This window comes from Argiope bruennichi, chromosome 4 (assembly GCF_947563725.1).
Source record: "Argiope bruennichi chromosome 4, qqArgBrue1.1, whole genome shotgun sequence".
In the NCBI taxonomy this organism is placed as follows: domain Eukaryota; kingdom Metazoa; phylum Arthropoda; class Arachnida; order Araneae; family Araneidae; genus Argiope; species Argiope bruennichi.
This window is the reverse complement of record NC_079154.1, coordinates 142,038,109-142,055,380: the sequence shown is the minus strand read 5'-3', so window position 1 is coordinate 142,055,380 and position 17,272 is coordinate 142,038,109. Positions and strand designations below refer to the sequence as shown.

The window sequence follows — 17,272 nt, the reverse complement described above, 5'->3', positions numbered from 1 at the left end:
GGAAAAGAAGGAAGAAGGGGGGGGGGATGAAAGTGGGAAATGAATTTTTTATTTATCTTTATATATTGAGTTATGTCCTATTTTTCCAAAAAGTAAAATAAAAATATTGGGAAGAAAAGAAGATGTTGTCTGTTCCTTTTCCCCAATGACAGTTGATTCGATTAGTAAACAAGAGATAACGATGAAGGAGACTTGCAAAGAACATTTTCGAAATCACATTAAAGAACTTGCATGAACATTCTCTAAGGAATTGATTGCTCTAAGGAATGATTTGTAAACGCGACGAATTGTATTACTTTATTGGGATTCAGAAGCGTTACAAGGCACCATCATCATTTCAGAAGCGTTCAGACCTATTCATCATTTTCAAAATTTTTAATATCATATTTGAAGTGGATTAAGTAGTGTTTTCCTGCAATTGATTGAATAAATTTTAAAAACTTTCCGTCAATTGTAGCGTATAATTTGACTTGCGTTATCTGTATGAGAAATAACAGCAATGCGGTCAAATATCTTTGAAAAATATTATTTAAGTTCATCAATTTGCTGATTTTTTTTTTTTTTTTTTGCCCTCACTCATAGTGTCCGACTAGGAGCACTTCGTTATGGAGGATGAGAAATTTCTGGCATGATGGTTAATTCTCTCCACTCCTGTCACGGAAACTTGAAGGTTTGGCTCCTCCTATCGATAATGGGATGTATTCCCTTAGGGAAGGATTGTACCGTGGCCCTTAGGACTTTACCACAGTTCCCATCAGTGTTGCTGTTGCGGAGGTCTGGTCATTCAAGTTTTTCCGTGTGCCTTCAGGCGGGTCGGTGTAGTCAGTTTGTGATTCTCACCCATGGTTCTTTTCCTCATTTTAATTCATAAAACTTTATAAAATAGAAATGGATTGTATTTCACTATCAAGTCAACAAGCATCTAAACAATATCTTCTGTTTCTCTTTGAATAACTCATTTTAGATGACTTAGTAAAACCAAATTTAAGAATATCAGACGGATAGTTATGAATGTTCTTGGGTCAAAGAATCTTAAAACGATTACTTTCTTCCTTTTATTCGTTTTCAATAACTTCTTGCTCCATTTTAGCAGATCGTATTGAGTTCTCATTTCCTATTCCCTAAATTTCTCAAAATTCGAATATGATTAAGTTGTTCGTGTATTTTCCGATTTAGTTTGTGCCATGAATAAAATCTCTTACTATTCCGTTTCGCCTCGATCCTTATAAATAGCTTGCGCAGCCGCAAGTACATCAGTCATTTTTTTCTTTCGGCTATTAATTGTTAAAGGTGAAGAAGCATATTAATTAATAATATTGATTATTTTTATGTATACAAATAGTTACCATTGTCTTTGTTGTAAAATTTTGTTTTTCTGCATGTCTGATTCCGCCAACTGGAGCCAACCGACTTCCTTCGCGGTTGTTCTCAAGATATCCAGTAGTGTGGCTGACAATAAACACCTTTGAATAACCAGTTTAACACGTTAAACACCCAGCGTGTCCATTTCGTCATACTACTCAAGAGGGCATGTGGACCTCTCCATGCTGCTTGGTACAGGCAAGCCAGAGTAAAAACATGGATTCAAGTAACGTAGTCTGACTTGAAGGCCGAGGCTTGTCTTTCTCTTCAATCACAGATGAGCTGCGCTCGGAGGTCTTAATTTCCCAATCACAGAAAACAGTGTTCTGAATTCGAATTCTGAGTCTGTTCATAGGTCCCTCTCCCTGGCAGAACGAAATGCGAGGCATAACAAGTCCTGAATTACTCACAAATCTTTGTCTAGTTTTCAAGCTTCTCATGAGCTTTTTTGTTGAGCAGAAATTCTGAATTTTGTTGGCCTGAGTTGGATGAGTCATAAGGGATACATCATGTCGCTATTCAGATGTCCTCATCTCTTCACATCCGAAGTTCATTAGAGAGTAAGCGCATGGATAATAATACAACAGGTGATCAGGAATTATCTGTGAAAAGTCCGTACGAACCGGCGAGGTATAAACGTGAAGTCCAGTATCGGCTCATCAAGACGTTTAACATGTTAAGGCTCGTTCTCTAATTTTTATACTTTTAAATTTCTTATCCAAATGTGAAAGCCAATTTAATTGACATTGTCTTTAAATTATTTCATGATACCATTAACAAATATCTTGTGTATGAATAATTTAACAAGGTAAAATTGATAGATATTATTGTGATGCCAGGTATCTCACTTCCCGCCACTGAGCAATGCTTCGGACCTCACTTCCCACCACTAAGCAGCGCCTCTGGTGGAGGAAACAAGAGCGACGTTCAGTTGACGCCTAGACGAGGCGAGATGATTACGACGTGTTTAAAAAGACGAAGACGAAATGTTACTACGTATTGTTAGAAGACGAACTTGATTATACACTTCATCCTGTAAATTAGTCATCATCATTTGTTCATCATTAACCTAATTTTATTGTCATCCATTAAATTCTAAAATATCATCTGGACTTGTTATTGCTTTGCTATCACCCCCCCCCCCCCCAATTTTCAGAAGTGGGATGATGAAACGAAAGTAGATTTACAAATTAAAATTCCTGTGGATACGCCAGTTTCCATCAACCAACTTTTAGAAAAGTTATGTATTTATTTTGTTATAATATGACTACCTCAAACGATATTCAAGAAATAAGCATCGCATTGAGGAATTGTAAAACATAAAAAAATAAAGATGCTGCACAGATTTCTTTTCGACTCTGTTGGAAATCATTCAAATCGAAAGAGGATGCGAGAGTTTATTGGTTTTGATTTTTCAACCAATAGTAAAGAATTAGAAAACGCGAATGATTTATTTTCACTGAAGGAAATCATTACGATCTGTTATATATTAAATATTCCATTTGATGGTTTGAGGACGGAAGTATCCAAAAGAATTTTTTCCTTTCGCTGCGACCTTGAATCGTTAGCGGAGAACTCTCGCAAAGACTTGGTGTCTGATGACTCAAACATCGATGAACAGTCTACAGCTAATAATGGCGGGAAAAAAAAATAGCAAAAGCGAATCATCCCATAGAGCTGATATATAAATGGAGGGAGCTAGTCGCTTGTCTCTTATCTATACTCTCGACGACCCATTAACTTCTTAGCGTAGTTGAATATGTCGAAGACGGTTTTGCCAATAATCATAAGTCCGCTGCAGTTTTCCTAGATATTCAGAAAGCCTTTGACAAAGTTTGGCACGAAGGCCTTATTTAAAAGCGTATTATTTATAATATTCCTCATTATATTATCAAAATTATTATTTCCTATTTAAATAACATAGTCTTTTGTATTTGCGTTAACAATAACCTTTCAGACATCAAACATATTAAAGCAGGCGTAGCCCAAGGCTCCAAAATTGGTCCTGTCCTCTTTTCACTATACATTAATGATATCCCAAAAGAATTTAACACTATGCTTTGCATGTATGCTGACGACACTGCAATACTAGCCAAGAATAAAATCCAAATTTCATTTCAATAGCTCTTACCAGACAGCTCAAACCTCTTGGAGACTGGTTCATTAAAAGGAAAATAGAAATTAATCTAGTAAAACTGAAGCTATTATGTTCACTAAAACCATGTTAATAAAGATTTCCACCCCATTAAAATTAAAAACCAAATTAACCCATTTTCTAAGGAATGTAAATATTTAGACAACAAACTCACATGGAAGCCCCACTTGATTTATATTAAAAATAAGTTTCGAGATCTAACTCGTAAATTTTATCCCCTAATTTCTCAAAACTCCAAAATGAATAGGGAAAACAAAATACTTATTTTCACTGCCTATTTGCGTCCAGTTTTAACGTACGCATGTCCGGTTTGGGGATAGGCTGCCAAGACTAATCTTAGAATTATTGAAGTCCAACAAAACAATTTAATTAGAAGATTTTGTAATTGTCATTGGTATATGCGAACACAAATATGTATAAAGCTTTCGACTATCCACCACTTAAGAAATTTATTAAAAAACTGGCAACTACATTTTTTCAGAATCTTGACTCTCCTGATAATGAAGCAATTATTGCTATTCCTAAATACAATCCAAACGCAAGTATTAAAAGACCTTGAAATATTCTGCTTTAACATCTACTGAAAGTTATGTTGTCTGCAAGTTTTCTCATTTACCGGAGATCAAGCCCCAATCCCAGGGGCTAGGCGCTCCGTCAAACATGTTATTAGGTCGCTGGTTTCTTATCTAAACAAGTGTACCCAACTCGAGTCACGTGATTTAGGGAAAATATGGGAATAAGAATAACTTTTTTGGCGCCATATCGCAAATCTTGCATACTCAAAAACTGCCGCGCAATCTTTTGCTTCCCGGCATTGGGCCCTGTCGGTTTTCATTTCCGGTTAACATTTCCTAAACAGTTTATATATTTTCTTTTTCACATAAGTAGCCGAGTTTATTGATTTTAATTATGTTTAGCTTTTTACTTTGTTTTTGTGCATTAATTAAAAGTGATTATTTTCTTCTTCAAGTACACATTTTATTTCTTTTCTTTACCTAAAAACATCTTAAAATTTTACATTGCATGTTCAAATACTTTCTGTCATTACCTAAACAGATAAAAAAAAACTTTTATAAAAGTGACATAAGTCTTTTTTTTTTTTTCAAAATATTGTGCATATGCAAATATTTTATTATATGTTATATGTTATTAGAGATGGAAATTATAGAATCTTTAACTATATATTACAGATGTCTTTTACGATTTTATTTATTATTGCAGTTATTTTTTAAAGTTTAAAACTGGTGGGAAACCTTTTCTAATATCATTTATCTGTCGATTCTTTGTATAAAAAGAAATACCCGTAAAAACTACTTTAGCATCTCAGTTAAAAAAATAAAAAATTAAAAGAATTGATCAGAGATTACTTAATTATTTTCGAAAAGAGAGAAAATCATTAATTATCCTAATTCTAAATATTTATTCTGAAGATTTCATTTTAGTAATTTTAGTGACTGGAGACATACAATAATTTTTTTAAAAAAGTAATTCAACAAATCTTTTGTTAATCTAACTCGGTCAAAGCTACTTTATTGTTATTTATTATTTGTATGGAGATGTAAATCTAATTTTAGGCAGTTAATTTTATAAAAATTAAAATTAGTTAATAATTGTAAATATATTTTTGTATATTAATTTTATAAACATTTTAAATGAATTTCTTTAAAAATAAAAATCACAATTATTGCCCAATAGATTTCTATTAAAACAACTTCTGATGAAAGCAATTAAACGATTTTATATTCTTTATTCCAGTTCTTTTACAGAATAAAAAAATACAGTTTAGAGCATGGATGAGCAATAAAATTTGTATCAAATAGCAACTCTTTTTTTGTCAAGGTTTTACATTCATTGAAAAATGGTATATAAATCTAAATTATGAACATTAGACAGAAACATGTATTATCAAATTCAAGTACAAGAATGTTAAGTTAAAAAAATACAGCGTATTTGGTGTGACCCATAAACAAATTTTCTGTAACTAAATAAAGCTTATGATTCAGTTGAGAAAATGTTTCTTTTAATAAAAAGAACCACTAATTATCACACTAAATTATTGTTAATAAAACATAAAAAATAATATTTTGTTTTAAATTATATATTCTCTACTAATAATGGCTTACGACATAAACATAAATAATTGAACTATTTACTTTCAAATTAGGAAAATTAATTAAAACAATAATTAAGAGCTGCCCTGAAAAAGAAAATAGATTCCAACAAATGATTTTTTTAAACTATAATTAATATCGACAATTTCACTGAAAAAACAATAAATTCCAACTCAAATAAGTAATAATAATATTAAAATTTAAATATTTATTGTCCTTTAAATAAAATAGTTTTCGTATTAATGCTACGGCATTTTTTTTTTTTTTTTGAAACTCTTGTTTTTGAACTTTTTCAATATGCCACAGACGTATTTTGAAATATTCGAACAAAATAGATTTTAAGAGCAAAGTTTTGTGATTATCTAATGGATTTTGATCTTGAGCATGTTTGTTCAAAGCATTAAATATTTCCTCTGATGTAACTGAGCTTAAAAAAATCAAGCTGGATAATATGAGCCTACTCATTATATTTCTGGCTCCTAACTTGCCAGAAATTTGGCGCACCCTAATTTCTTTCTCAGCTATATGGAAGATTTTCAAAACATCAGAGGGATAAATTAAACCCCCTCTATCTTTCCTCTGTGGCAGACTGCAGTCGTACTTACGTTTTCCTGCTGAAAGATCAAATGGGGAATCCACTTGTAGGTCAGAGTAGACTTTATTATCTTTTGTTAATACTGTGATGCAAGTGAGCATTTCACAGTTTTAGCTAATTTTCGAATTACAAATCCAGCAATGTGAGATGAAACGTCACATACGTAAGGATTTAACAGTATTTCTATAATATTATCGTCTCCGTCTTCCTCCTCTAAATTTATATCATTGCTGATAGATTTGCTGTACACCTTAACCGCAGATGAAATTATTAATATAAAACTATCATCCAGAGCAATGCAGTTTTCATTTCCGCCACTTATTATATCCGCGTGGCACAAAAGCCTTACATAAGCAGCCTGAAACTGTTTACAAGAGGGATTGTTATCATTTTTACTGCCATCAGATGAAGGCAGTATAAAACATTTCCAGATGGTCTTGTAAAAACTTGTAAGTCATCAAAAAACTCATTTCACCATTTGGTATTTTAGTTCTCCCAGTTCTTCGGTTGCTTTCCAGGATTGGAGGTCCATTAGGAGCAGTTTTCAGTTCTTCAATGTATAGCTCTGCCTTTTCTATAAAGATAGAAAACTTTGCTTGAGTGTTTTGGGATAGAGGTCTCTTAAAACCTCATCTTAGTAAATTTCTTGAATTGAAAAGATAAAAAATGTCATTAAAAAAACCTCACAAACTCTGTTGTAGTCTCAGTGCCTTCAAAGTCTAGATGCTTCAGATCCTTTTCACCGTATTCCAGAGCATCGGCAACACTGTTACTTAATGTTCTGGCTGCAAGACGAACCTTCATTTTTTGCCTGTGCCATTCTATATGGGCTCTTCGAAGTTTCGTACCTGCCAATAAGTTGTGCTCATTTTGAAGTTTTTCTAATTTTTCAATAAATTTCCACTCTATAAATCCATCAGTTGGATGCCAAATTGACTGCTTTGACCCAAGCATATTTCTTACTAGTTTCAGCATATGACTAGGATCGAGCAAAATAAAAAACATCTTTTTTTTTATGTAACAGGATGTGGAAATGAAGGCCGCGTATTGGCAACATCCAGATCCGCAACTAGTATCTTTGCCGTGGCTAAATTTACACTAGTCCCATCAAAAGTCAAACTTGCAACTTTCACACCACTATCTTCAACGAATTCAAGACTTTTTCTTAATTAAATTTGCTCTTTCAGTAGAATTCAACCCGTCTATAAAAAAATACCCGATTTGTATTTTCCAATTGCCATTTAAACAATTAAACATAAAGACCAAAGCTTCCTTAGCTTCTGGAAGCTTATGACTATCAAGGCCAGTTCCATAATCTACGTAACCACTAAATTTATGGCCATCCCATTCGATATGTTTTCTAATTGACATCTCATCAACAATAAGTCCACAAACTGAGCAGTTTCTTTTTCCCCTGCTTCATCGGCTTTCAATTTAAGATATTTAATGCAACTTTAGTAAAACCAGGCGAGGAATCTTCTATTGCTAGATACCATTTCTTGATTGTTCAGGGATGAGGCAAACATGGATTAAATATTTTTCTAACATTTTCATAAGCTTCCGTTGAATAGCAAAGTTAAAGCAAAGCTTCTTAGCTCCGGACTATATTTATTGGTGGAAGTTTGATTCCTCTTAACACGTTTCAATAGTTCTGCTGTGGGTCCTGGCAATGTTAACTATAAAGGATTATTAAATAACCTTTAGTACTTAAATTTGTCAATTTAAAAGAAAATTCAGAACTATTTTCTACAATAAATAAAAATACTTTTAATTAAAAAAATATAAATAAGATTTAACACATAAACGTGTTATAAAAAATAAGTCTGTTTTTAAATATCCAAGAAAAAGTAATTTTGTAAATTTAAATTTTTATTTCATACATTTATGATATGATTATGTTTCTTTTAGACATGTAAATTTAAATAAAAATGCCAAAAATGTAAGTTAAAACGAAAGAAAAAAAAAGGGTCTTGTGAAAGTTAAAACAATTTTTTTTACCTCTAATTAGAGATTGCAATACCGGGATACCGAATACCGGTATTTTGAGCCATTTGTACAATTTTGTAATACCAGTATTCACAAGTTTAAATACCTATTTTTCGGTATTTACTAGAAATTTTTTAAATTGTCTTGTAATTATTTAAATTGTTCAGGGATCGCCAACATAGCAAAGTAGTAAACGTTTTTGTTTTTATGTCTCCCTAACGGACGAAATTAATTAGACTGTGAATACAAAGTTGCATCGTACAATGAAGAGAAGTGATAAAATACTATATAACAATGTATTATAAAACCCTCCACGCTTTTGTGCATGCTTTAGTATGGGTTTACTTTGACAAAATAGGAGTGAGAGGAAAGATGAAAGGAGATGTTTAGGAGGAGATTCTAAAACACGTTGGAACAATTTACTCCTAATGAATGAACGATTTTTGAAACTGAGAAATTCAATCCAAAAAGCAATAATCGATTTAAACCTGCAAAATAATTTTTCAGATAGGGAATTCGACTTAATATCCAGCACTGTATCAGCTCTACTTCTAATAAAACTGACTGTTGAGGTATTACGTCGGAGAGATTCTAATTTATTAACAGCTAATGCAACAATAAATTTCATGTTGCAGTCACTGAAACAACAGAACACATCACTATTTGAAGAATTATATATTACACTGAAAAATCACACAGAAGAAAGGCATATCGAAATCGAAAATGCCTTACGGTATTTACATAATTATAATGATTTTAAAAAAGAAAAAGAATAGACAAACCAATCAAGTCTGATCAAGTTTATAGTAAATTTTCTTAAAATTTTTTACCCACAAACCTATCCACATTCAGAAGAATTCGGTACAGTTATCGGAGATTATGATGGCACCAATGTGAAAGGAATTGTCTCTTGAACAAATATTAAAATTAGCGATAAAAAAATTCAACAAAAGAAAATACAATACAGAAATCAGCTATATCGAAAACCATCCGACGAGTAATCGATTTATTTGAAGATGAGGTATTTAGAGGTAAATATTTGGAAAATGTATATCGCACATTGCTAACAGTACTACCAACTAACGTAGATGCCGAAAGAGCGTTTTCGATAGCTGATAATTTTTGCACAGAATTACATTTCAGGCTTAATGACAGTACAATTGATGCATTATGTTTTTAAGATCACATTTCAAAAATTTGTAATATTACCACAGACTGAATAGTGATATTTACACTTTATCTAAACATTATAATTGCTAGGCTCTCCGTTGAACACTCTATACACTTTCAGTGGGTTCCCTCACATGTTGGTTTAAATGGTAATGAGATAGCGGATAATTTAGCTAAGACTGCCTCAGCTGACATATTTCATGGTGATGCAACACTAACTTATTCTGAAATCTCATCTGTCAAAAAGATGGAGTTGAGAGCACTTTGGAGAGTCCCACCTGCTCACCCTTGGTAAAATGGTAAAGTCCCGGCTGGTGTCACCGTCTGAATATCTCTAGAAAACAGCAAACGGCTCTTTCTCGTCTTTTAAGTGGACACACCAAATCCCTCACCTTCCAACACGGACGGAGGATCTTTGCTGAATGCCCTTGGTGCAAGGCAGATCAAGCCTCCCCAAATCATATTCTTAAATGTTTAAATTTTACGATTTTTGAGTTTTTAAAGGATCCGCTATTGTTTTTGGACTTTTTAGAGATCTTTAGTTCCATGGAGGTGGTATAGCGCAGCTATACCATCTTGGATCAGAAACAATAACAACACTTTTGTGATTTAAATGAAGAAGATGTTCCTTTACTTTTTTGTGATTCTTTATATAGTGTTATAATTTATAAGTTACAAATTATTTTTGTGATATTTACATTATCCAATAAAACTGGTAAATGAAACAAAGAAACACCCGTGTTTTCTTTCTTTTCCTAAAATTTCTAATAAAGGTATTAAAACCGGTATCCCGGTATTAAGATCTAAAAAATATCGGATACCGGTATTGAACTTTTGTTCCGATATTGCAATCCCTATCTCTAATATATCACTTGCTGACTGAGATATCAAAGCTTTCTGTCTCATTTCTCCCAATACCTCTTGTACGGAACCGATTCTTTTTTGCAATCTTTGATTTTTATTGCTTAATTTTTTTTACCTTACGCCAATTACTTTCTTTGCAATTCTTTGCCATGTTTAAAACATGACAAGCCTTAGCTGGAGAAGCCATGTCCTTCACCTGAAAATCTCCAATATAATATTTACGTTTCTTACCTAAAAAAGGTTAGTATTTATGAAATTGCATTTACAATTTCAAAACTTTAAGTGAAAAGTAAAAAAAACAAAAAAACTTTTTTAAGTAAGGATTTTATTTTACTGTAATTAAAAAAATAAGTAATATTTATATACTTAAAAATACAGATTTTAAACATTAAAATGATATATAATTAATATTACGATTAGGTATCTTTCTTAGGATTGAATTCTTGGCCCGCTAATTTAATTTACGAAGAATTTGCTAATTAATAAAATTATACACTTACAATATTTGATTATATTATTTTTATCATAAATGTCTTATTTAAAAATTTATAATATATTTTTTTCAATATTTTATTCATTAGCAGCAAAATTAAATGTACTTACTCGATGGTTCAGGCTCATTTTGAATTCTCTTTTGAATAATGCAGTTACATCAGTTTTAATGAAGCTTAATAATAAGTTAAATAAATTAAATACAATAACTAAATCAAACTATGAAATATTATTAAGTTATAACACCAAACTCACTGAGTGATCGAGGTTACAAAATTTTAACTTGACTTAAAATGGATATAAATAGATTATGTTTATTGTACGTAGCAGTGAAATGATACAGGACTATCCCTAGAAGCTTTTTCTTTGCATCCAATTGCACAGCAATAGTTAACCATGGCTGAAATAAGCTTTAAAATCCAACAGTTAAAAACGAAAAAAAAAAAAAAAAAATCTGCCATGGAAATATAATGGGGAATGGAGAATGCGGTTACAGCGAATACAAATTCTGTCCACAAGTCCCGTGATTTTATCTTGTACTTCACCAAAGTAGGGTTGCACTTCCTCTATCAGTATCTCAGCTCTATGATTCGTCCGTACAAGGCGAAAGTATAAATAAAAATAATTCCTCCATGCAGTGTGATGTAAATAAGATTTATGATATTCAATTTGATGTTGATTATAGAAGCAAAAGAAATTCTATCACTCAAAATATTGGTATAATCAAGAATAATTGGTATATTTTAATTGGTATAAAGTACCGTTTCTAAATTTAATGCAGAACCGCATGGAAATACAGCTAATCGGATAAATCGCTTTGAAAATATTTCCCAATTGTTTAGAACTCCAAGAATTTATTTACGCTAAATGGTCTCTCGGTAGAACAACCGCCCTTTTTGCAAAAACGGAACCAGAAATTAATTCATGGCTCAATTTGACACAAGCACTGATGGATGAATTTTCATTTGAGATAAATTCTGCTAATTTGCATGAACTGTTGGGTAAAAGAAAAATGAGGTATTCTGAATACGATCCAGAATATTTTTTTAAAAATGAAAGAGTTATGTAGCTCTGGGAAAGTTGAAGATGCTGCTTTAATGCATTATGTGATTTAAAGGTGTAAATGATAGGCAAGAAAATCAAACAATTTTGTACGGATGTAAGAATTTATCTGAATTTAAGGAAAAACTTAAAATTTTTGAAATAATAAAGAGTGATTATGCAAAAAGTAAAGGTGCTTTCGATAAAACGAAAACAAGACATGATCTTAATCTTAGATTTAGCACTTTTGATAAATTAAAACCAAAGCAAGAGCATGATGATAGATTTAACTCTAAAAACGAAATTGCAAATAAAATAAAATTTAGTGGTGGAGCTGAAAAGATGCAATATAATAGCTTTGAAAGTCGCAAGTTTAAAAATTTGTTTTAATTGCGGATACTCCAATCCTATCTCACGATTTTGTGTGCATAGGGACAAGGGATGTAAATGCTTTGGATGCGGAGCCTTCGGTCATGAAGCTTCAGAATGTGTTGAAGTAAATCCTAAACCTGAAGGGGCTACCTTGGAAGTTAATTTCAAACCAAGGCTTGAGAATAAAATATAGATTGAAAACATAAGCGTAAATTCATTTATCGATGCTGGAAGCCTTCGTAAATCAGTGTTTGATAAATTAAATGTGTGAATTATGTGCAAATTGAACTCTATTGAATCTATCTTTAGGCGGAATTGGCAAATGCAAAGTAGGTTATTTTAAGGGCAATATTCAAGTTGATGATTTAAAGTGCAATGCAGATTTTATGTGATGTAGAAATAATGTTATGTCTTATGATGTGATTATTGGTATAATGTATGGATACAAGTTGAAACGGTAATGAATGAAAATGGAATCATAATTCAAGAAAAACTTCAGTCTGTAGAGACATTTCCGTCCTACCAATGGATGTAACCCCTGACGAAGTTGAATTCAACATTGAACTTGACGTTCCAAATATTTTTAACGATAGATTACGGTAATCAATTTTAAATTACGTACCGCATAAAGCTAAAACAACAGGTGTGTATTGAATTAAACATTTTGGTAAAAATTAATGAACCTATATCTCATCAGCATCAAAGATTACCATTTTCAGAGAAAAAAATTGTCCCGACTCAAGTAGCTGAATGGTTGGAACAAGGGATTGTAGAACCATGTTCTTCAGAATACAGTAGCCCAGTGGTAATCGTGAGAAAGAAAAATGGAACCTCTCGAGTTTGCATCGATTATAGGAGATTAAATAAAGTCCTTGTTAAGGATAGATTTCCCCTTCCATTAATAGAGGGTATTTTATACAGGTTGCAAGAATCGCGCGTCTTTAGTACTATCGAAGTACATAGTACTAGGACATAAGTTAAATACACCGAGAAACACCTTCAAGACTATTATTACAATCCTAAACTTAGACAGAAAGTAGACAATATCACATCCGATTGTATCCTGATAAACCAGAAAAGAGGAAAGAAGCAGGTTCTTCAGTTAAAGTTACCCGTTAGATAAAGAAAACATGCCGTTACACACCTATCATATTGATCATTTCGGACCTTTGGAAAGTACGCATACAAGTTATAAACATGTTTGGGCTATTATTCGACGCATTTACTAAGTTTGCGTGGATTTATCCTACAAAAAGCACAACAACATCCGTTGAGGAAGTAGGGAACTCAAAAGGCTGTGTTTGGAAGACCTTCCCAAATAATCTCCGATAGCGATACAGCTTTTACCTCTGGTGATTTTACTGATCATTGTGCCAAAGAAAAAAGGAAACTTCATTTAATCACAGCTGGCCCGCCACAGATCGAGCGGATCCACCAGATCGATCATCATTTAAATTAACCTAATTTTATTGTCATCCATTAAATTCTATAATCCGGACTTGTTATTGCTTGGCCATCACAACCCTACATTATGAAAAAGGGCACCTTCAATTTTTCAAAGAGTTTCAAAAGGGTTTCATTTTCTGAAACTTCCGATTCAGGAACAGATAAATGAAATGACTTTAAAAGAAATTTTCCAAAGATGCTTTTTTTTTCTCTTTCCAGGTTCCAGAGAAAATCATCAAAGAGAACGAGGCTCGAGTAGTGGACGTGGAAAAGCTAACTGGTTTCTCCCTTTATAAAGCACTGCACGTCTACGAAGTTGTACGGCTGAGAACGAGCTTGCCCAACGACTACTGGAAGACATTCGCCTAAAACAACTATTTCGCGCATTCATGTCCAAAATGTTAATAAAATCATTCCTATTTTTAATGTGTCGTGTGGTATAAAAATTGTTAAATGGTTGTGTGTGTGTGTGTGTGTGTGTGTGTGTGCACTCCTTTCAATTCGAAAAAGCTCGAAACTCGAAAAAGCACAATTCATCTTTTCTTTTTTTTCCCACTTACAATTAATATTGCACAAGAGTGCTTTCAGAGGTTTAATATGTTTTATTTAATATCTTTTAACAAGTTTTTAAGTAAGATTTTAATAATATTCTTTACAATTCGGTTCAAAGTCTTTTTTACCAAAATCATCTGTCTAAAAAAAATATCCACCATATATACGAAACCGATTCTCTTATTTCACAGATTTTGAATTTTTCCGTAGTACTATAATAAAATAAAATGTGTATAAATATTTCCCCTTCTCTGATGCATCCTCTCATTCTTTTCTGATAATTAAAATAATTGCCATATTATTGACTGTTTTCAGTTCTGCCACAGAAAATTATTTTCAAGAGAAAATCCGCCATAAACGTTAGTTATTTAAAATCAATAGTTAAAAGAGATGTATAATTTTGCAGAAAATGCTTGCCGTCCAGACCTAAGCAACAATACATACTTGATCGTCGACAAAACGAACCGTCTTTCTGGCATTTGTACTGGCAAAAGTGAAGATTATAATAAAATTTATCTAGACTATAAATACGATTTTGCCAAGGCTCTCCAACACAATGCCAAAAATCAAAATGACCATTGATGCAATTGTTATAGACTCATATGAAAACTCATTTGTTTATAGTTTAATCTAGCTTTATTGTTTAGGAGATATAATGCTGGCGACAAACTTCTCGTTTCAGAAGGAATCAGGATGCCAGATAAACAATCGCAACTCTCTTTTCAATAATGTTTATTGGATATTTGGTATTAGAAAGACTTGCTGAATTACTTAATTGCCTCAGTGAATGATTCTCACATTGGGGAAGCGGAATTACCCTCCCCCCCAGATCAATAATGCATTGAAAGTAGGGGTTTTTTTTTATATCCTTCCTTTGCACTTATTAATAAAGTGGATCGTTTAGAGGATAAATGAATAATGAAAATCATTGAATTATAAAAAGAAAAATATCTTAACGAATTTACTAAATTCCACTTTCAATATTTTATGGAAATAAATATATAACAGATCTGTCTCTACTGTGAGATTTTAAGAGCATTACATATGATCATTTTATAATTCTCTTATGTTTCTGGTATATAAAAATAAATAAATATATCGTGTCGCAAAGAGAAGTATATTAGGGAGAAACCTAGCACTACTGATGACCGACCTTTGTAAATCCTATATAAGGAAGTTTCATTAATGCATTCCTGACATTTAAATTATTAATGCGATTCATTGCGAAGGACGAAATATTCCGTCTTCTAAAAAAAGTTCGCTATGTTTTAAATTTACACACCACCTTAGATAAGTTGGGCACGTTTGTAACAAGCGTCTACAGAATATGGTCATTTTTTTTTTTTTGTAATGAATTATCTAGAGTGAACACAGTCACTATTTTTCACTGGAACTTAATCTAATTTGGGGATTCGATACTCAAAAACATTTTTTCCGATAAATTTCTCAAATTTTATAATAAATAGATGTTAACTGTGCAGAAAGTTTAATCTCTAAAATAATTTTCAGATTCAAAAGTTACAAATTTCAATATTTTATTATTTTTTTATATTAATCCCTTTAAAAAAAAGTTTTTTCTTGCGTGTAATTTTCAATATTTTTTCCTCAAAATTTTTTAAAGGGACCTCACAATGTGTTTAACAGAATCTGGAACTAGATTTTCGATATCTTTATTAGTTTCTGAGAAAAAGCTCAACATTTTGTGAATATTTTTGAAAAATACGAGATTTTTTTTTACTTTGAACACTTTTACAAATCCATCCCTTATTCTATTAAGCATGCATTTAAGAGTAAAAAGAAAAACTTTCATGCAGTTACAATAAAATGTGATTGACTTTTAACATCATGTAACAGACAGAATTTTGGGATAAAATCAAACTGTGATATATAGTTTTAAAGTTTTCAACACAATAAAATTGAAATAAAAACATCTCAGAGCAATAATGTGGCATTTGTAAGTCTTAAGTTGTCAATTTTATTAGTATATATTACTATCATATTTATTGATGGCAATTATCATATGCAAGGAATATTAAAAAAAAAAAGCGAAAATTTTCAGCTTTTTTTTATTCGATAACATTTTTTTCATCAAAATATTTATTAAATGATCAGCAGTTCTGTTTATAGAATATCTATTAATACATAGTAAAAATTTTAGACCATTTGATTGAAATTCAAATGAAATGAGCCATTTTGAAGATGATTATAACAACGAGTGAGAAATTCGGTCGGAAAGAAAAGCGAAAACAATAAAATTATAAACAAACAAAGATTTAACCATTGTGATATTAAGCAACTGTACTGCTTTTTATTTCACTGAAAAAAGTAAGCGACTTAGGCTACTTGCGCATAAAATCTGTTTGATGTAAACACTGGAAATGGGCGTGGCTCCTGGTATCGAGTTTCACAAAATAATTCCATATCTCACTCAATTTTTTTCCGATTGTTTTGAAATTTTCATATTAATAAGTCAAAGGTTCAAGGATCATTTTTCATTGATATCGATATATTCGATATATTCTTCAATTTTCCGAAATTTTCAGGGTACCGAGTCCCCTCAGGAACTGGAATCTTGGCTTTCTGTTTCAAATAACCATCTTCACTACAAAGCAAACAAATTGTTTACAAAAAAGAAATGGAAGAAAATCTCAACTACGTCCAATGACAATGACGAGTGATTAACATTTTCAACATCCTGCATTTTTTTTTTTTTTAACGTTGCAGGATTATAGAGTTATTCAAGATAAAAAGGAGTGGTAACTAAATTCTCTTACAACTTGAGTTGTCATTGGCTACCATTAATATGAACAATATCACAATTATTATTAGTAAGGAAGTTATTATAACTAATTCTGTAGGATTTTTAGTCTTTGTGATTGAGTATTATTCAAAAATAAAATGAAATTTCTGTGGGAGAAAGTGCAAGGAAAATTCCTCACATTTGGACCCTTGAATCATATTTCAAGAGGATGTTTGTCAAGGAATGAGTGGGTGAAAAGGACAATAATTGAGGGGCAATCAATCATCCAGTTGTCAGCTTTCAGCGTCATTTTATGACTTTGAAGAAGATATGGTGGGATGATGCAAGACGAAGCAAAGAACGTAAGTTTCCAAATGCAGTGATAG

General features: G+C 31.8%; 1 protein-coding gene across 1 annotated transcript in view; it reads left to right on the top strand.

Moving 5' to 3' along the window:
• LOC129966482 (ectonucleotide pyrophosphatase/phosphodiesterase family member 3-like) overlaps positions 1-14,020 on the top strand; it is a 94,586-nt gene extending 80,566 nt beyond the window's left edge. Inside the window, exon 19 of the mRNA XM_056080910.1 lies at positions 13,814-14,020. Within this exon, the coding sequence (XP_055936885.1) occupies positions 13,814-13,963 (150 nt within the window). The 3' untranslated portion in view covers positions 13,964-14,020. The remainder of the gene's footprint in view (positions 1-13,813) is intronic.
• Positions 14,021-17,272: the final 3,252 nt, after the last annotated feature.